Raw genomic sequence first — 21,585 nt, forward strand, 5'->3', positions numbered from 1 at the left:
GTTCGATATACATAGTGTTTTGGTTATTGTATAGTTTCTCCCAATTTTATTTTATCGTCTTTGAAAAATCTGTATTATATTTAGTATATCAGCTTCTACCACGGTTTCCATTAGCAAGTATTCAAGTGCACCTTTTTTCAGAAAGAAAAACATTTGACACGCGACCTAGATCAGATCAGGAAACCTCCACTTCGAACAAAGTTCATAATCGATTGTTGAATGATGATAGTCTGCAGATCTTGAGATCCCTTGCGAACTCGGATGTGTCTTTTCTACTCATCCGACTAGCTACGCCTACTCTACTATCTCTCTGTTTTTGATGTCTCGCTTGTACAGTATTGACCTGCTATCGCGGTAATGTCGGCCAGCTTCCTCTCGCCACTCTCACAGTAAATAAGGTCGGTGGGTCGAGTCGTCGTCGGCGACGGCGCGAGACCCCGCGTGCAGTCCGTATGCGCGGAGAGGCTATTGTTAAACGAGCGCGCATCTAACCCCCGTCACTCGTGGAGAAGACCTCAACCCTCTCTTTGTAACTACGAGAAAAGGGAGGGAACGAGGAAAAATAAGCAATCGATATTCGAGACACGCAGATATTACCAGAGTTCTGTTAGTTGGCTGCTTGCCAGCTGTAGGGGTCAGTGCGCACGCGAGATACGCAAAGGCCGCTGTGTCAGTATGCATACAGAGAGATGAGAGAGGAAACGAGAAGGAGAGATAGAGGGAAAGGAGGTAGAGTCTCTCTGTGTGTCCAACAATGCATGTCACCCTCCCGCCGATGTCGTCGTCGACCTTCTCACTTCTCTGCATCATCTCATCCTTTGGGGTGCTTCTTCTTCCTTTTCTCGAGCTCTCCCTATTCTCTCTTGAGATATACTCTCTATCTCCGTTCACAGACACCACAGTGTTCTCTCCGTCTCTTCAGAAACTCTCTATTCTGTAATAATCTCTCTCGGTGGGACTCTTTCTCTCTCTGCTTCTCCTCTCCCAATCGCCTTGTTCATTCCACACCATCATCTTCCGAGGGGCCTTTCTTGGCCAACGGCTGCTACTGGCTGCTGGTCGAAGAAGAAGAAAAAAGAAGTAGTAGCTTTGTCCCTTTCTTATCCCTTCTCGACCTCGTTTTAACTGTCATTCCAGTAAAATTACTGTCTGAACTGGTTGCTCCAACGTTCGGTTTCCAGCTACCTTTTCACCTCTTTCGCACACTGCGTCTCTTCGCGTCTCCTCAGGTTTCCACCCCCACCTGATTTTTTCAACTGTTGTTTATTCGTTCGATAGTTATACGCGAGGCACACTATTCGGTCTTCATTACAGTGGAAAAATATCGTCGATTCATCAACCAAATTCTACGATCTAAGTATTTCATTTCTTGAACGGTTAACATAAGAAGTCCTGGAGATCCTTTTTCACAACTCCAGTTAAAAAATGTCTTCATATCAAAAATAAATTATGTATTTTTTATAGCTAACACTTGGCAAATAATAACCTCTCATTATAGTTTCGGATCTTCCTCTTTAGAGGAGATTGATAACTTACTTTCAAATGTTTCTTGCTCCACTAGTATTATTTTATCATAACGATCATAACAATAATCACACTTTATTCTTTCATCACCTCCCCGTCCTGCCATTATTTACTTTTATCGAGTCTATTCCTTTGAACAGTTCATTGCCCTTTTTATTGATTTGTAAAGTAACCAATCTGTATTAATTTCTAATGTTTTTTACAAAAACACTTCGGAAAGTAATTGGAAATTTCGTAGAAACTAGGTAATAATGAATGAGTTTCGAAGGTCGTTTTCACACTTTCCGTTCCATCATCAACATCATACCAATTTGCACCCTCTTCTCCTGTTTTTCTTCAGTTCCTTTCCTCTCAAAACACTTGTCCATATGACCGTGAAATTCCGCCCTCTGACTTTATTTCGACCTCTTTCTTAGCTGTTTTCTATGTTTCTATCAGTACAGCTTTCAACTCTCGTAGATGAGACTGTACTGATTGCCAATATACTTCTGATGATTCATGATTTCTTCTTTTTCCTCCTCTCCTTTCCGCCAACTCTTTAATAATCTTTCCTATTTTTCAGTACAAAAGTATTAATATGCGGCTGTAGAGGCATATTGAGCAAGCCGATTTCCTCTCTCTACCGCAAGAATCACCGTTATCAACATTCACTTTCTTCACATTTTTTGTTGGATATCGTCATAGACGATTTTCTTGCTTGCAAAACTGGACACCCAACACGAAGATCCCTTCATGTTTCAGCCGCGAGGAGCTGGCGGCCCTCCACCTCCTGGCTTACAGTTACAACAACAAATGCCGCCCATCCAACCTTCGCAGCCTCAAATAATAGAAATGGCGAAGGAAAAGTAAGTCTTTTAAAACCTTCATCTTAATATTGAGCTTTGAACTTGACATCGGTCAGCTGATCAAATATTAGAATTAAAGCTAGGTTTTTCATTTTAAATCAACAAAAATTCGAACTTCCATCTTAAAAATGTTATAATGAAATTACAATATACTTCAGAGCCTTTCTTAATTTCCATGAAAATCAACTCGAATTCAAATTATACTAAATAAACATTCTTGCAGGTTAACAACATACGTCTATGAATTTCTTCTACAAACTGGTGCCACGAAAACGGCGGAAGCTTTCAAAGAAGAGGTCTTAAATCAAAATCCACAGTTGCAAACACCTGTGAAGCCTTCTGAAAAAACTTTTCTTCTTGACTGGTGGGTTGTCTTCTGGGACCTCTGGTCGGCTGCTCCGGAACGAAGGGAAGGCGGCGAACCTTACATGAATTCTAGTTCAGCAGAAGCAAAATATTTTCACGAAGTAAGTCGTATTCAATATTATTCTTGTCAACTATATTTGTTTTACAGTCGATGATAGGAATACCTCCTGTAATGAATGGACACGTGAGTTTTCTTTTTCAAACAGCAAATGGAGTTTTATTTACCGTTTTTAGTTTGGTCCACCAATGGGAATGGATATGATGGGTGGTCATCCTGGAGCATTCGGAGGACGGTTTCCACCCGGAAGGATGCCTCCAACAGGAATGCCTGGTGCCTTCCCTCCGATGTTCAATCCAGGATTACAAAGGATGCCTAATCCAGGAATGCGTATGGCACCGCCCGGAGGACCGTTTCCTGGAGGTATGGCAAGATCTGGAGTTCCTGGAGCTCCTATGGGTGGTAAGTTTTCTCTTGAATTGAGTACAAGCTGCGATAATCGATTTTCTTAAAATTGAAGGGAGGGAATTTTGAATGTTTTGTTGTGCTGATAATCGAAGTTCAATTCAAAAGAATTGGTCCCTGTTTTCTGAGAAAATTATTCAAAAGTTTCTGATTACAGATATGCCAGGAATGCCGAGATATGATTTTATGGCTCCAGGAGGCCCTCAGCAGTTTGCTGGTGGTTCTAGTGGAATGATGCCGAATGGAGCAATGCCACATATGTCACTGAATTCACCAAGCATGGGACCACCTCCCGGGACAGATCCGAATATGCCTGGAGCTTTTATGGGAATGGCTCCGATGCCACCAACAAGCAGTTCCGCTATGCCGTTTGGAATGTCTGAACAGCCTATGTCAGCTGGACCAGCTGGAGGAGCACCGGGACCAGGGACACCAGGAATGGGAGGATCTGTATCTGGAACCGGACCAGGAAGTGTGCCACCTGTAGCCTCAACTTCTGTGGGATCGGTAGGAACGCCTACTTCTATGGGACAAACACAAACAATACAGCCCAAACAAGAAATAACGAGTAACGGAGAAGAAATGAAAACAGAAGCATTAACACCGACAGGAGCTGCGAGTGGAAGTGTTGGCGCACCAGCTTCCGCAGCAGTAGCATCTGTGTCAATGAATGGAGGCGGAGGATCGGGATCAGCCCCTGGATCAGCGCATAGTGTGAATAACAATATAAATCCAAGTACGCCGAGTGGAGGACCTTTAAGTAATCCATTGAGCAACCCAATGAGTAATCCACCGTTATCATCAGGGCCGGCTCCTGGTAGTGCGGATGCCTTTAAAGTGAGTTGATATTTTTATACAAATTACAATTAGTTTTATTGGTTTTAACATTTTCAACAGATTGTAAACTTGTGTTGTTGAATGAACTAAATTGGTTTTCTTTTTCAGGATGACAGTGAAATTTCAAAAATTCGAGAAGGCCTCCTAGATGGATTTAAAACAGAAGTAGCGGGAGGAGGAGGAGGATGGGATTGAGTTCTCGTCTGCTTCACTTCAGTTTTCATAAGTTCATGTGCCAAAGGATAGTGTCGGCATTTATATTTGCATCCCTTCTTCGTCTCAAAGCAAAAAGAAACTCTAAAGCTATGACCTCATTCGGTGATTTAAATTTTTCTTGAATTATATGTCTCGTTCCCACCCACCCCTTCAATTCGTGTCTTATAAATGGTCCTTTTTCGGCTTGTTGTACAAGTCGTTCTCTAATAATTTGTCTCAAATTGGTGCAATTCTCTTTTTCAAAGTTATTTGGTTCATTTTTCATTAACCGCCCCTTCCCATATCACCAGATTTATCTTCTGTTCCATCGAAAATCTCTTCTGATCTTAATTCTCAAAGTTATCACCGGATTTTGTAGAATCAATTCCTGCATAATTTTCACCAGTACTCTCATCTAATCATGCACTTTTTTCTCCCGTTTTGATTGTATATTTGTAAACCTCTCACAAAAAGCACCGCCAAAAATCATAATTTATTAAAATCACAACCTATTCAGTATCCCCGTTTTTCTTCGCTCCCATTTCTTTTTATCTTTTTTACTTACTTTTCAAATAACTTATTAAAATAGCAACGATTAATTCCGTTGCTTCAAAAAATACGAAAAAATAAAATCGAATTAAAATATTTCAACCATTCAAACACAATTCAGCGATTTGTGATTCGTTCGGTATCAATTGCATGCATATTTTCTATAACTTTTCAGAACTTCGATCATTCATCTGTTAGTTTTCAGAATGCCTGGAGCTGGAATGGGTTTTGCCAGTGATCCGTCACTGCTGCCACGGATTCAAGCATACGCACGAAAAAATCCCGGCAAAAAATACTTTAAACCAGAGATGGTTGCTTATGATTTAAAACAAGAACATCCGTATGTTGTCAAAATTAGCGAAAAAAAATTAGGAACGCGAAACTAACCCGTAGAATAATTCGACCTGGTGCTCGAAAGTATTTTTGGGAATGATGAGAGGCTGCTTAAAAATAAAAAATTAAATGAAATAGAACAGTGATTTTTAAGAGAATATCAAAGGAAAAACCACAAAGTTTTCATGGGAATGGTGCGAGAAGCCCTTGAACGAGTTCAATTGGCTGCAAAGGAAGAAGAAGAAGAGAAGCTAGAGGAGAGAGAAGCAATGGATGATGTTCAGGAAATTACACATGAACCAGTGAAAAGAGTAATTGAAACTAGGAAGAGAAAAGCACCTGCGAGAAGAGCAAGCTCTGGGTAAGTTTTCATATATTTAATGGGATTATTTGTGACATATAAAAGTGTATTTTAATACATTTTTCCCTATTCACGAGCGTCGCGAAATTATTTTTACAAATCTCAGTTTAACGTTGGTCAAAAAAAATGAATGGGAAAATATATGTTTTTTTAACATCTTTCGCCGTTCGTGAATAAGGAAAAATATGTATTAAAATACACTTTTACATATCATGAATAACCCCATAAGACTAATATTCATATTTATGTCTTCAGAACTGCCATCGCTCAAGAAGTCATTCTAAGTGATAGTGATGAAGAACACGAAATAGCTGCGAAACAACTGGAATCATTGAAACCAAATAATCGAGCAAACAAATCGATTCTCAATCTTTACAGTACCAATTCCGCAAAGAAATCGTTACCGAAAACTCCACAAACTTCACAACCACAGACCCCTTCCGCGGATAAACGTAATCAGAACAATAAAAAATCACCCGGATCTTCACAATCTGCTAGAGGTGAAACACTTCCGCGTGGTCTAGGTGCAGTGACAGATACAATCAGTCCACGCGAGTCGCATGTGAAATTCGAGCATATTGGTGGTGCTGACCGTCAATTTCTGGAAGTATGCCGTCTAGCAATGCACTTGAAACGACCAAAGACATTTGCCACTCTTGGCGTCGATCCTCCACGTGGTTTTATTGTTCACGGACCGCCCGGATGTGGAAAGACATTGTTCGCTCAAGCAGTGGCTGGAGAGCTAGGAGTTCCAATGCTTCAATTGGCTGCTACGGAACTGGTTTCAGGAGTATCTGGAGAAACGGAAGAAAAGATCCGGAGACTTTTTGACACTGCAAAACAGAATAGTCCATGTATTCTTATTCTTGATGATATTGATGCAATTGCTCCAAGAAGAGAAACCGCACAGAGAGAAATGGAAAGACGAGTTGTCAGCCAGTTGTGTAGTTCTCTTGACGGTTAGATTTATATTTTTTTAACTCTTTTATACTTTTATTTTTCCAGAATTAGTGCTCCCACCACGCGAGAAGCCACTCAAAGACCAGTTAACATTTGGGGACGACGGCAGCGTTGCAGTTTTGAATGACCCAGAGACGTCATCTGTTTCGTCTTCCGGCGTTCTCGTTATTGGTACCACTTCAAGACCGGATGCCGTCGACGGAGGACTGCGACGAGCGGGAAGATTTGAGAATGAAATCTCATTAGGAATCCCTGATGAGACTGCTAGAGAAAAGATTCTGGAGAAAATTTGCAGGTTCGTCTGGATTGATTTTTCAAAGTTACAACAAGTGAAGTTTTCAGAGTGAATCTTGCTGATGATGTAACTCTCAAACAAATCGCTAAATTGACTCCTGGATATGTTGGAGCAGATCTCCAAGCTTTAATCAGAGAAGCCGCAAAAGTCGCTATCGACAGAGTTTTTGATACAATTGTTGCTAAAAACGAAGGGCATAAAAACCTTACCGTCGAACAAATTAAAGAAGAACTTGATAGAGTTCTTGCGTGGTTACAAGGTGAAGATGATCCCTCAGCTTTATCTGCGTTGAGTGGAGGACTTCGCATCTCATTTGAAGATTTTGAACGTGCTTTATCTGCAATCCAACCAGCAGCCAAGCGAGAAGGTTTTGCAACAGTTCCAGATGTTTCGTGGGATGATATCGGAGCATTGGTTGAAGTAAGAAAACAATTGGAATGGAGTATTCTGTATCCAATCAAACGAGCTGAAGATTTTGCTGCACTGGGAATCGACAGCCGACCACAAGGAATTCTTCTCTGTGGACCACCTGGATGCGGAAAAACACTTCTTGCTAAAGCAGTTGCAAATGAAACAGGAATGAATTTCATCTCTGTTAAAGGTCCAGAACTTCTCAATATGTACGTTGGAGAATCAGAGAGAGCAGTTAGAACTGTATTCCAAAGAGCTCGTGATTCACAACCTTGCGTTATTTTCTTTGATGAAATTGATGCATTATGTCCGAAAAGATCCCACGGAGAAAGTTCTGGAGGAGCTAGGTTGGTAAATCAACTGTTGACAGAAATGGATGGAGTAGAAGGAAGACAAAAAGTGTTCCTGATTGGAGCCACTAATCGACCAGGTAATTTAATTATTCCACCTCTTAAAGACCAATAAATTTATTTTCAGACATCGTCGACGCTGCCATTCTTCGCCCAGGACGTCTCGACAAGATTTTATTTGTCGATTTCCCATCGGTGGAGGATCGTGTGGATATTTTGAGAAAAAGCACTAAAAATGGAACACGTCCGTTGCTTTCTGATGACATCGATTTCCAGGAAATCGCCAAACTCCCAGAACTTTCCGGATTCACGTGAGTTTTTCGATGCTTCTCATTTAATAAATATATTTTAACAGAGGTGCCGATCTTGCTGCTCTGATCCACGAATCGTCTCTTCTCGCTTTACAAGCTAGAGTTCTACAGGTTGATATTAATTTAAGCTTGTTCCCAAATTATTTAAATTTCCAGAATGATGAGTCCGTTAGAGGTGTGGGAATGAGACATTTCCGCGAGGCTGCCTCTAGAATACGCCCATCTGTCACAGAAGCGGATAGGAAGAAGTATGAACATATGAAGAAAGTGTACGGACTGAAACAAGCGGATGCTTGATCTATTTAGATGTTATGTTTTTCAATTGTTTTGAGTATTGTGCCACTTTTTCTTGTTACAAATTGTTGAGTTTCACGTTACATTGTTGTTTTATTTTCTGATTTCTAACTCGGAAATGAAAATTCGTATTAGAAAATGTTTCAAAAATGGAAACTGTAGGTTATATGGATAAAACTTGCAAATTTCTACAAAATAATGAGATTCGAATTTTCATTAGTAAACGCAAAATGATTTCAAAAATGCTATAATCTTTTGAATAAAGTCTAAAAGAAGGATGTCAAATCAATGTTTTACACCATTTCCATTTCTGGCAACATGTCGTTTCTTCCAATTACTTGTCTCATTCGAATATTTTGTGGTCACTTCATCCCAATCTGGCCAATATCTGCAACAGATGAGTATGATGTTCAATTTCTGATTTATTTTGAAGTCTTACCTATTCTTAATTCTCTCAATGTATTCAACCAAATTTTTGCATTCTCCTTCGATCAAATCCCTATGCTCACTCGTATACGGAGCATAGTAAATTTGACACAGATTCGAGAAAATGCATGCATCAACCTGAAATTTATTAGTTAAGAAAAGGGATTTCTTTCCATTTTTAAACTTACTTTTGTTGGTTTGAATCCATGGAAATAATGCTTATTTCCCAAATATTTGCTGATTGCTTTCAGATCATCACTTCCAATTTTTATAATATCTTCACGACTGTGAAATCCGATATCTGATCCTGATATTCTTTTGAGCAGCTGAAAGATTCCATTTTGAGAGAAAATACTCTTGAAATAATAATAAAAATACCGTAGAAGCATAAAATTTGGAGTCAATCATTTTGAAGAGTGAACCAAAAAGACCGAAAACTTTTGGATCGAAAAGATCAAGAAGCTGAAAACAATTGGAATTTGCTTGAGTAAATTATCTAGTGCAATCTCACTTTTTCAACATTTTCCATTCTATAAAACCATGCTGAAATTGCCATTGACTTCTCTGTCATTGCTTCAAATGCTCTAGAAGTTGATTTCTGTTCAGCAGACAAATGATCATCTAATGAAGTATGTTTGATCAATTCATCGACATCTCGCAGGATAAAACTAGAGTCATAATATTCTTTTCCATTGAATTCAACGAATGGCATCGTTCCTTCTTTTGATCGAAGTGTGAAACTGCATTTTGGAATCTGAAAATAAAATTCTTAAATCTGGGAGTGTTGTGTAACTTGAAAAAATAATAGGTTCATTTCATAAAGTGTTCTCCCACACTTCAGTTTTCTTCTCTATTTGTTCTTTACTTGCACTTCTTTTCTTTTTGACTTTTTCGTTCAAACATAATTCAAACAACTGAGGAACAAGTAACGAACCTCATAGTTGATATCAGACATTCTCAGCCATGTCTCTACTTTCATGCAAAACGGAGAGAGATTTGGAAGGAGTCGAGTACGCGGAAACTGATAAAGGTAGACGACATCTGAAAATAAAACATTCTGTTCTGAATAACATTCAAGAAATACAAAAGAAATGTTTCCAATAAGAAACAACCCTAATGAACACATTATTTTACCCGGTTTCCAATCTTCTTTCACTGGTGATTTTCTAGCTTGAGTGGCAAAAAATTTGTATGGAATGTAGACAGCGAGTGCTAAACCTCCAGCTGCTGCGGCTTTCCCCCAATTAGGTAATGATTCTACCCATTTTGTGATTTCTTCTGTGAAATTCGCGTCGTCGGGCATCTGAAAATCTTGAATTGGACAAGGTTAAAGTGATTGAGAGGATTTCCCCGTAGCAATATAAAAATGATAAGAAAAAGGTGACACTTGGATGATATTGAATGTTTGCGGAACAAATGGAGTTTACTTGTATTTGTAGATGGGAGGAACAGGAAAGATACTTCTTATGGTTCACTGACAGTAACCAAACAAAGCAAAGAAAAACAAGAAAAAAGAGATGTTATTTAGAAATAGAAAGACTTCTACCTTATTGGAGCTTTCGAAAAAAGACTACGAGAAAAAAATAAATTGCTTCACTTCCTTTTCACACTTTTAAAATATCAAAGTTCAAACCTACCAAACGGAAAGAATTTCGAGATAGATTGTGACCAATTCCTTTACAATGGAAATCAGGGGAAGTAAACAAATTGGTAAAATGTTTTCAACTGAATTCCTAATGACCTTGTTTCTTGTTTTTTTCGCTTTTTGTTGAAAAATGGAATACTCCAGGATTACGGTACTTTTAGTGTATTCAAATTTAGATCTTCTACGCTTGAACTACTTCAAATGACTTCTGAAATTTCGAGTTAACTTCAAACCAAAATAAATGAGAAATGATGCAAAAACATAAGATAAAAAGTCAACTGACAATTGTTCGAAAATAACTGAGAATGAAGAGAAAAAAAAGTAAAAGTAATGGATTTCTTTAAACTTGAAGCGCACGAAAACAGCAAAAAACAGCCGAGACCTCCCTCCATCCAAACAACAAAATAAAAAGAAAAAGTGAGAAAAAGAAGAGAAAAATGAACAAGAGATGGCAGAGAAATAGACAAACATCGGCGGTTTCTTGTCTCTGTCGTCATGAATCTCTCTTCAAAGAGAACAACAAAAAGTCTCATTTGAATTTCAAACTAATTGAAATTTCATTTGGAGAGAGGGAAAGGTCATAAATTCGTGCAATCCACGTGACATCAGAGCCAGATGATCCAGAAGAAACGAAAGTTGTTTTATTTATGAAGACGGAAGGGGCAAAAGAAGAGATGGGTCTCTGGCAATTTGGGTTGTGAGTTCAGTAGTTATACTACAAACTGGCTTTTGTACAAATGGAATAGTCTGGGTGATTAAGAGGATCACTCATAAATCGAAGAAATTTCATAGACAAATATTTTCCACTGGATATCATCTTTTTTTTTAGAGATTTACATGTTTAGGTATGAAGCGTATTCATTCAGTGATATTCGTATTATTTTTTTCAGTATTTTAGTAGAAAAAAAATTCAAAAATGTCAGTTTATTCATATTTTCCAGTTTCATTTTTGACATAAAAATTGGATTTTCTTTATCAAATTTTTAGATTGGCATTTCATTTTACCAAGAAGAAATATAATAAATTAGGAATGTACATATGATATTCAATTTGAAACAAAATAAGTGAGATGATCTAATAATCAGTTCATTTTCAATTTCGATACGAGACCATTGTCTGTTGACGGCGTGAAGGAGTTTGAGCGATTGGAGATGTGGCGAGAGAGAATTGGCGTTGGAAATGACGAGGTTGACTAAAACTGTAATGAGAAAATGGAGGAGACACTTATGAGAGTAGACTCACTTCATAACAGAGTGATCAACTGTATGACCACGTTGAAGACGTCGATCCAATGGGTCATAAGCTGGATCGATACGACTCCATTCACGGAATAGTGAGTCACTTCTCAAGTCGACACTGAAAGTATATCTAATGAGTGATGTAATTTTTGGAAGAGAAGGGAGTTCATAAGTGATAGAAATTACTTGAAACCAAAACTTTCAAGATGAGTTCAAGGCAATGTCATATTATGACTGATGATATCATTTTAACAAAGTCAGAAATCACGACACAATTATGAAAAATAGGTGTTTTCAGGACATGCATGTGTGACTCAATGAAAAGTCAGTTAGTCGTTTTATGTGCGATACAAAAAAACATGAATAAACACAAAAATTATTATCTAGTCTTGTCAGAGATGTGTTCTATTCATGCTCTCACTCACCTATAATCTCTATTGTTTATCCTCTGCACACTACTACACGCTTCATCCGATGAGTTGGCATCAGCCTGATTCAGAAGTGATAATCGACGTCGTTCTATAATAATTCTCATCATTTTTTAATTGAATGATTACTAAACTATACCTAATTCACTCCTTGTACTATCGAAACTATTCGAGAATCTTTGATCACTGTCATCAGTTGAGTTGTTTGATTCCATACTAGAAACGGCTGCAGTCGATAAGAATTGACGTTGGAGGAGGATGTTTCTGAAATAAACAAATGTCAGAAGTTTTGAATAATCGTAGTTTCTATCTTCAAAATGTCATTCATATAGTTCATGATCTATTAAATGTATAAAACGGGACAAGGTGTTGGGCGGGTCATGACAAATCTTCAATCAATGCTGGAACTCTATTTGGGTGATGATATTTTGATTATAGTCGGGGTGAAAAACGACGAATTATCATCATTCACTAGAGGGAAGTCTACTTAAATAACCCACAAATTGTTCTTTTTTCTTTCTTTTTCCCATTCTCTGGCCGAGTTTTTTCGGCTCTCAGTACTTCTGGTTCTGGCTTCTTCCAGAGTTAAACGTTTTTTGATATGAGGTAAACTACCGAATATATCTGATTCCACATGATGAGTTTTACTGAAAAATTGAGAGTCATGGGGGGAGATAGCTAATTGATTAATACAAATTCTTAAATTGGGATCGACGACATTCCCATGCAAAAACCTGTTGGAGAAAAGAGTATTCATCTGGGGCCACTGGAAGGATACGGTGAGCTCTGAGTGAGAATTTAAGAAGTTTCAATTAAAGTTAAACACATTATTTCCGATGTGTTACGGTAATTTAGTAATTATTTCAATAGAGCGTGTTTGCTCAAAACCTGACTCACTTGAAAACTGATCTTTTTGCTTTTGCCACCTGACTTGCTTGTCTTTCTACCGTATCCGCAGTAGCTTGACTATCAGTATTTGATTCAAAAGATGTTGAAACAGATGATGGTTCTGATATTCCAAGTGCATCCAGCTGCTCCAAATGTCCTTTGGCAGCCCATAATGATTGACAAGCAGCTGAAACTTCTTCTCTTTGAGCTTCAACTGCCGATTGAAGAGTGTATGATCTGTGATCTAATGGATGACGACGCTCCACTGGATTCGTTTCGAATGATTTTGCTTGTCTCTGAACTACGTGACTTCGACGACGTTCCGAATTGAGGGGAGTTGGTGATGGAGGCTCTTGAATAATCGGAACTTCAAGCCGTCTCGAACTTGATACTTGTAAAACATATGAATCATCCACTACATCTTGTGCTGTACTTCTTTTTTGAATTACTGGTTCATAGAATTGTCGATATGGATTTGGATCTAGTAGAGGAGGTGGAGATGGTTGTGCTCCAGGATTCCATGAGCGGGAGTGGGCGTGCCCTCGATCATAAATTCTTCGAGGAATCTCCGGAAGTGGGGAAGAAATCTGAAAAGAAATAATGTATATTGGAAACAAATAATTTGAGACACAGAACATAAATTCAAAAACATTAAAAAGGGCTGAAAAAAACCAAAAAGTTTATCAACACTAGAACAATCATAATATAAGGTAGTGCAGAAATTTCAAAAATAATTTCAGACTCTCATAATAAACTACAAACTGATGACCCAACTTGCTGATTGTCTCACCTGTTTTCTTGGCGGCGGAGCGGCAGCATAGTGTACAGCATTGCTGCGTGCAAAGTGGCTCATACGACGTTGTCGATCATGCTCGAATTGATGGTGCTGCTGAAAGAAAATGGTGAATTGTACGTTTATGTATAGGCAGAGAAATAGAAGACATGTTTAATGTTTTATCAGCAAAAACTGATATTCTTATCAACGTTTTCTCATGAAATTTTATGACAATATTTTAATTGAGCGGCAGATTCGAAGAGGTTACGTCAGACGATGAAGCAAGGACAAAGTTGAAATTTTTCGCATATTCTATGATTTCTTGAACTCTTTTTCATTCTCTGTTTGGTTTCTTAGTTTCATTCCAGCACATCTGATTCATATGGGATTTTCCCAACCCTTTAAAAAAGAGGTTGATGTTTCAACAATGTTTTGATCTATGTTTTCTCACCCTTTACAATTTGTTTTGTACTTTACTCGGGAATATTTTTTCCGTTTCAATTTAATGAATGTTTCATATTTTTGTTCTATGCATCTTGATATACTATCCATCTGAAAATTTCGATGACGTGGCATTTTACAGAAAAGAACAGTCAATATCACATGACCTCTTTTTCATATTTCCACACACAAAAAAGAATGTGCCTAGCTCCGCATCAGTCGCCGCTTCGAGTCTCCTTTTAAACAGCATCTCGTCAATGATACTGATAACACGTGGCTTATCAGTACCCAATAATTTCTATAAAAGGCCCACCTATAGTCATCTTTACAGAAAGAGAGCGGAGCTCTGGAGGAAAGAAAATGAGTTGAATATTGAACCATTTGCTCTCTCTTTCTCGTGTCAACTGTGCTCTTTTCATTTCTTATCACCAATTCCTTTCCACTCCCTTCTTCCTATTACTCTCGTCTCCGCCCATTGTTTTGATGTCCTTTACTCGGAGAGTGACTATATATTTTTAGGTGAGTTTGGACAAACATGTAGGTTTAGTAAATAATCACAAATAGAACAAATTAATAAGTGATAACAGATAGTACTATTTGGACATGTTTTGACTCGATTTAGATGATTAGATGCTTAAAAGTGTAGAGAAAAGTATAGGAATAGTCCTGGAGATCTAGATCTAGAAAGAGCACGACAAGGGCTACAGTAGTCTAGAAGGTTATTCAGATGAGTTTCAGACACTGAATGAGTATAAGTTATTTACCTCCAGATTCTAACAAAACACGGAACACTTTATCAGTTTGTTTTCAACAATTATCCTCATTACTCTTATCAAAAGTATTATTTTCCAAACATCCTCTTTCGGGAATTCACTTCACACCCTTTTCTCGATTTGCAAAGTTATGATACTAACTGATTATTCTGTAAATTATGATCCCCTTTTTCGTCTTGTTTCATTTCAATCTATCCGCTCCAAACCTTTCTCATATCCCACGTATCTTTTCGGTGTTTGAACTGTTGACCTCCATTATTACACAATCAATTCTTTACACATTTCCTGTCCTCATGAATGGCTCCCTGCATTCGCCCCCACTACGCAGCAGTCTATTATTATTCAAATATTAAAATGTTCCTTATTATTGTGTGGTGCCCCCACACTCTAGATTGAATACAATCACAATGCTGATGCAATGTGTGGTCAAAAAGAAGCAAAGAGAGAAAATAAATGATACGAGAGACCTCTCATGAGAACTGACATTCTTCTGAATTCTTCCCACTTTTATACTCTTTTTCTTTCAAAGAGATATCAGAGAATACAGAGAAAAATGTTGCTGATCTTTTGCATGAATGAAAAAGAAAAAAGATCAAGAAAAATTGTGAGAAAGAGATCAAAACAAGACGAGAAATGAGAGAAGTTTTATCATCGAGAAAGCGCTTTTTTGTAGAGAATTTGGAACTGATCACATCATTGACAATTACGGTTTTTTTTCTGTAATGCATATCAGAGTGATCATGATGTATGTGGAGACAGGTGATAGAAAAGTGTGAACTTATTGGGAGATAATGTTGAACTGGTAAACGATACAAGTTTTTATAAAAGAAAAAATGGAACAATGATAAGTAGGATACACATCTCCAAATCGAAACATCCGTTCTAATTAAGTCTAGCTATGTATCTGACGGCATTCCGGGAGTTAAAAAAATTTTGACACAAAACAGTATCTAACTTTAAATAATATATTTTCTGTGTGAGAAACTCTGAGAAAGAACAAAGACCTAGGATTTTTGTAGTTTCTATAACACAATATATTTTCCTAACAAGAGTTTTAGCATCCCTTTTCTGTATTAATGTATTTGATCCCATGAAAGTCGGAAAATATTTCGGTATCCAATTCAATGACGTTACCCAATCCGAAATAACTAAAGAGTCCATATTTTCTAAATTGTTTTCAACTGGCAATTTCTCTATTCACTTCATCGGAAATTGCTTCGGTATCCGTTTTCACAATATGGGAAACGCCCTCTCGCTAAGCCATTCATACAAATTTTGTTCATAAGCTCTGCTGCTCTTTATTGGAGAGGTTCAACACCGTATACCCTCAACTACAAACATCTTCTGACGTCTTCTTCATTTTCTTCATTTTTTGCTCGTTCCTTTCCTCTTCAGATCTCAGATATTTTCAGTTGGATGAAGCCTCTTGTCTCTTTTTGAATTTCTTTCACGTCATTAGTGTGCGTTTTCAAAAAAAGTGTATTGACACTAGAGGTCTGTGAGAGATCATTGAAGGTTCTGTGATGATATAAAATCATATAAAAGATGACTTTCTCTGTTGGCACAAAAGCATAGTTGCCAACTTTCCGAACTGTTCATTTTGCAGAAATCATTTGATTCGTCTAATGGAAACTTCAAAAATTACTTCCAGGCAAGAATAAAATATAAATTTGAGAATCTAGAGCCAATTGAGATGAATCCTTGCAGAAGAGTCTGGTTACGTTTCAAAGAAAGCACTGAAGCATTGGAAAGCAGAAAAAAAACATCTCTGTACTAGGATGCCTTCAAAAAGCTCATTATAAATGTTCACTGAAGCGTTATACATGTTCCAAAATGCTCAAGAATTCAGAGTATTCGATTGTAGAGAAAATAGTACTTGTATTCGGAACTCTATACAAAAAAAGTTCATTGCAAAGACTCCGATTACCAGAAACTCTTTTTTACAACCTTTTTTACAACCCAGAGACATTCAATACTTCTTCAGTTTGCCACGTCATAACTCAAAACAAAGTCATATTACACATCTCATTTTACTCTCTCTCCTATCCTTCCTCTTCTTCTTTCTCTCAACTATACACTCTTGCGGTGTACCACCTGTGCTTGGGTTCTCCTTGGGACGATGAGCTTTTCATCACTTTTCGTGCTCTTTTCCAAGAACACATTCCTTTCGTTTTTCGTGTCTCAACTAGAAAAAAGGACCATTATAAAAGACAAAAGGTCCTCCCTTTCTTCTCTTTTTCTTCCATAGGGACAACCACTTTTCCATCTTCTTCTTCTCCTTCTTCTTCCTTCCCATTTTTAAAATTTCTTGTTTTAGTCTTTCCTCAAGACTGCTCCATCCCATTTCATTCTTCTTTTCTTCTCATTCTTCTCCCGTATTCTTCAATTTTCTAAATTCAAATCTAAACCTAAAATCTCGAATTTCAAAGTTATCGAGAGGTTGGTTAGTTAGATTAGAGACAATAGATACTCATCTATGGATGACCTAAAATTCTCTTTTTTTCCAATTTCAATCACATGTTTTCTCTTGTTTTTGTGCTGTAGCCTCCTTCGAAGATTCAGTGGTTTTGGGGTTAGTCATGTGAAGGAAAGGTATAAAAGTAACGATAAATGAATGTTCTAAGCAGATAATTGCAATGTTTTATTACCTCTTTTAAACCCAAGAAACTAAAACATTTCGTCGTTTTCTGACGTCGTCTTCGTCGTCTTCAGAAAACGAAATGAAGACGTTGGCAGATGACGTTTCGGATGGATTAGGGAGCCATGAAGAAAATAAATTAGCTTTCTTTCACAATGCCGGTGGTTTTTAAAAGACCACTTTAGACAATTCTAGGTCAATCTAAAATGAATTTTAATTTATATCCCTACCCATAAATCTAGGTTCTCCAACCTTATTGGACCCTCACATCAGATTCTCATAAAAGTATACTATGAGTGAGTTTTAATTGACTCGGAAGTATTACTTTGAGATCATCTTGATCTACAAATTATCACAAGTCACATCCCATCTGATCTCTCTTATCACCTTGGATGTTTTTTGACAAAAACCACTAATCACAATGATTTGATTATCACTGACAAAACATGTGATTGTGACCTTCTGGAACTGCAAAGAGATACTAAGAGAAGGCGATTTTCCGAAATCTTATCACTCTCATTTCTAACTGTTTCTCTCGTTTCTCTTCTATCTTTCTCTCACCTATTTTCAGTTGCCGATGATGATCGCCATTTAAAAGGACATTCGCAACACACTTTCCACTTCACCAAATTAGAATTCGTAACACTCTGGACAATGCCTGGCGTCTCTACACCGACCTCTGAACTATTACTCCTATCGGAACGTCATCAGAGAGTACGTGAACCTAAGAGGGTCCCAGACTTTTGGTGGTGCCCACGGGTGGTCGACGCGAGGAATTGAGAGATGCGCAAAGTTCCTTCGGATAGATTGGACAGTGAAAAGAGACTTAAAGATATGAGACCCGTCAACCGGTTTTTCCGATGTCACTCGACCCCGCGCGCCCGAGAGGGTATATAAGGGGACTCATTTCGATGGCTACAGGACAGCGCCGCGAGACTCTCTCACCCTTTATTGGTGGTGTGGATGGTTGAGGGAGTCTCCGAGTGTGTGTAGAGAGATCTGTAGGTTGGACAAGATGAAGATAGAAGGTTCGTAAGTAGAGTAAGAGACGAAATGAGAGATAATGATGAAAGTATAGAAGGAGTGTGATCGGGATCCCCGCGCCCCCACACACAGCTGTTTCGTCGGAAGAAGATGAAAAAACGAGGAGGAGAAGAGGAGGTACACTTGACCTCCTCTCACCACCGTCCTTTTTCTTTTCTTTTTAGTTAATCCAACGGACAAACTTGGAAACTTATATATATATATATATATACATTTCGAAATCATTGTTCCATGAGTCACTTTTTAACGGTGTAGACAGGAAGAGAAATATAAAGAGCGAGTTTTGAAGTGACTATCCTCCGTCCTGTTTACCGTCTCCCTACGTTCCAACGGAGATCATGACGTTGCTTTTTTCCAAAATAGGAAATGACCTAATCTGTAGTTTACGAAGATTTAAAGTGCAAAACTATAAATCATTTTGTCTTCAGCGCTGTCAGAATAGATCTAGGTGACGAAGAAGAAGAGGTCTCCAAATTTCCTGCATTCTCGAAAAGGACATATTTATAGAGATCTAGACCAAATCCAAGCTAAACGATCCCTATTGTGGGCGGATGAGAGTTTTGCTTTTTTCGTTTTGGCTCCATTCAACTCCCATTCGATTCAGAATCTTGTTGCCCAAAAATTTCGGTTTTCGCACTTTCTTCTATCAATTTCATCTTGATTATATCTAGGGTTGGGATCTAGAAATTTCGAATAGTTTCGTAACATTCAGAAAGTGCATTTGTTTCCCGCGTGCCAGGAACAAATGCGACCTTGACTGAATACCTAATTTCACCTTTTCTCCCTCTTTTCTCCTCTTTTTATTTCTAATTACGATCAGATATAACCTACCAGACAGCCAGCGCGCAGATGGGTGCACACTTTTCAAAGGTTAACCCTCTCTCCCTCTCTCTCTCTCTCTCTCTCTCTCTCTCTCTCTCTCTCTCTCTCTCTCTCTCTCTGTCCACTATCCATCTTTCTATTCCTGTTCATTCCCTCAATTCCCCATTGTTTCTTTTTCTAAAATTTCCCATTCCCATATTCGTGTTTCTTTGGGAGCCTCGTGGGTGTGTTTTCAGCTTTCAAGTATTTGAAGATGTGTATAAATATACAGTACTCGATTGGGTTTCTGTAGTTTCTAGTGTTTCATTTTCTCTTTTATTCTTCTCTTTTATCTCTTTTAAGTTGAAACATCAGCACCTATTTTCTCTCATCCTGCGTCTCTTTGTCTCTACACGCATTATCCGTATCTCTTGTCACTTTCGGCGGTTTCCTCCCCATCCTATTATCAACTAGGCACTGCGTTGACTGTCTGTGTGTAACTATAAATACAAGAGAATTCAGTTCCAAAGCCTCGAGTCAACTATTGGTGACGGACTGTTTAGAAACGAGGAAACAGGGAAAACAAAAATAGAAACGGATAGTTTTGGAAAAAGAGAGTTGTTTGTTTCAAATTGCCCATTATGTTTATGATACTGTAGTCAGAGATTTCAAGTTCTCAAAATGAAAACTGAAGGTTTCTCCCTAAAGTACTCGAATATATCTCTGAATCTCTTCATATCGGTTCCGCATAACAGAGATACTATCTTATCATTTCTCGTATATAAAAGAACAGACGAACACTTTTTCCGTTTAAAGTTAACCCGAAAAAGTTTAAACAAACTTTCCTTCTTCCTCATACCAATATACAAGATGTGTCCAACAGCCCATTGCAAAAAGAACTGTTTGAGAGAGCCTGTGTCACACCACAAAAGTTGAGCAAATAAGTCGCAAAACTTTTGTATAAGAGGGGAGAGAGAGGCTATTTAAAGCGGACGAGAACTAGGGAGAAAACTAAGAACTCTCTGGTTTTTTAGTGTCTGAGGAGATAGTGATGATGTTTCTAGATAGGAACTTTTTAATGCAACAACTTGATACATTTCAAATGAATTGCTCTTTTGGTTTTTGTACTTTTCCATCCCATATATCTCATGACTTTCTCAAGATATTTGAGATGATCCAGACTCATATTCTCAGATATCCTAGGTTCTAATAATTTTCTTTCCAAATAAATTTTCTTTCATTCAGAAAAGAAAGAGAACTCAAACTACATGTCCTACCTTTGTGTGCTTTGCTTTGCAGTCCCATTAATCGACCACTGATTATGGAAATCAAGGCTTTTCTACCTTGCCTGCATGTAAATTCTGTGGGATCCAATAAAAATCATTTTCCTATAAAAAAAATTCTATAAATCATTTTCAGAAATGCACTTTCCGAAATGTTTACAATTTCTGGGTCATCTTGCAACTGGATCCCTCCACCAGACGTTTTGGATAATAAACTTTTCGGGGTAATAGTTTATTTCTTTAGGAACAAAACACCTACTTGCTTGAATTCGCTTAAAATTACTTTTTTGAACTTTTTCCAAAAAAGAAGCTCAATAAATGTTTCGGATTAGAGCAGATGTTTCTGACCTCATATTTACAAATTTCAAAATTTTTAGTTCTAATTTCTTCAATACGTTTCTCATTTGAAAAGTGAGTACGCTAGGTTACAATTCCAAAAAATAAACGTAGCGTTCTGGTGGAAACCACTATGAAACTATAAAGATAAGATCGTTTCCTCCTCGTGTCGAATCTCTGTTTTTCGATGATCGAAATTTGAAAGAAAGATACCGTAATCTATTCATTATTCTTCTAAATTGTTCTTTTCAAAACCACGAGGTTGACCCTTAGATCATAGGATCGAACTGGTTCCATTTCAACGTCATTCCGTTTCGAAAACTAGAACGTTTCAAGGATTTTTGAACCGTTAAATCATGCATTTCTAATCAAGATTTAAATTTTCTCAACGGAAAAGGCTAAATTTCAATTTTCAGACGGTACGTTCAAATATCAACATCTTCTTCTAATTGTTTTTCTTTTCCCTTTTTTCTATCTCGACGTTCAGATCAATCAACTAATATCTAAGACATCAATAGACCTTCTGATAGACTCAAAATCACAAATTCGGCCAATTCAGACCTCGTCGTCAGCAGTATATAAACTGTCGGTTCTCCCATTTCTTGTAGCCAGAAAGATTATTTTTTGTGATTCTGAAGACTAGACTTCTTTCGGAACTGATCAAAGAATCTTTTTAAGCAAAAAAATGAAAACAATATGAATTTTGCGTTTCTGACGTGTGTGAATTCTACGAAAAAAGCGAACGTCTCTTTCAGGCTCCGACACTTTTCGCACG

The 21,585-nt window shown here is 37.8% G+C and overlaps 4 protein-coding genes across 4 annotated transcripts; 1 reads left to right on the top strand and 3 right to left on the bottom strand.

Moving 5' to 3' along the window:
• Nucleotides 1–2,316: 2,316 nt before the first annotated feature.
• GCK72_005796 (uncharacterized protein) lies at nucleotides 2,317–4,230 on the top strand (the record flags this gene model as incomplete). The annotated part of the gene is made up of 7 exons (XM_053725341.1): nucleotides 2,317–2,369; nucleotides 2,593–2,836; nucleotides 2,884–2,919; nucleotides 2,970–3,195; nucleotides 3,356–3,705; nucleotides 3,748–4,035; nucleotides 4,144–4,230. 7 exons carry the CDS (start codon nucleotides 2,317–2,319, stop codon nucleotides 4,228–4,230), a joined length of 1,284 nt encoding a protein of 427 aa, XP_053589535.1.
• Nucleotides 3,005–7,318, bottom strand: GCK72_005797 (uncharacterized protein; the record flags this gene model as incomplete). The annotated part of the gene is made up of 3 exons (XM_053725342.1): nucleotides 3,005–3,240; nucleotides 3,473–4,028; nucleotides 6,938–7,318. 3 exons carry the CDS (start codon nucleotides 7,316–7,318, stop codon nucleotides 3,005–3,007), a joined length of 1,173 nt encoding a protein of 390 aa, XP_053589536.1.
• A 1,061-nt stretch (nucleotides 7,319–8,379) lies between these two features.
• GCK72_005798 (uncharacterized protein) lies at nucleotides 8,380–9,823 on the bottom strand (the record flags this gene model as incomplete). The annotated part of the gene is made up of 7 exons (XM_003102391.1): nucleotides 8,380–8,482; nucleotides 8,534–8,658; nucleotides 8,709–8,846; nucleotides 8,899–8,982; nucleotides 9,032–9,274; nucleotides 9,455–9,561; nucleotides 9,655–9,823. The coding sequence occupies 7 exons, from the start codon at nucleotides 9,821–9,823 to the stop codon at nucleotides 8,380–8,382; spliced, it is 969 nt and encodes a 322-aa protein (XP_003102439.1).
• Nucleotides 9,824–11,257: 1,434 nt separating this feature from the next.
• GCK72_005799 (uncharacterized protein) lies at nucleotides 11,258–13,572 on the bottom strand (the record flags this gene model as incomplete). Its single annotated transcript, XM_053725343.1, has 6 exons — nucleotides 11,258–11,357; nucleotides 11,408–11,521; nucleotides 11,829–11,922; nucleotides 11,971–12,095; nucleotides 12,729–13,306; nucleotides 13,510–13,572. The coding sequence occupies 6 exons, from the start codon at nucleotides 13,570–13,572 to the stop codon at nucleotides 11,258–11,260; spliced, it is 1,074 nt and encodes a 357-aa protein (XP_053589537.1).
• Nucleotides 13,573–21,585: the final 8,013 nt, after the last annotated feature.

Source organism: Caenorhabditis remanei, chromosome II (assembly GCF_010183535.1).
Source record: "Caenorhabditis remanei strain PX506 chromosome II, whole genome shotgun sequence".
NCBI classification, from domain to species: domain Eukaryota; kingdom Metazoa; phylum Nematoda; class Chromadorea; order Rhabditida; family Rhabditidae; genus Caenorhabditis; species Caenorhabditis remanei.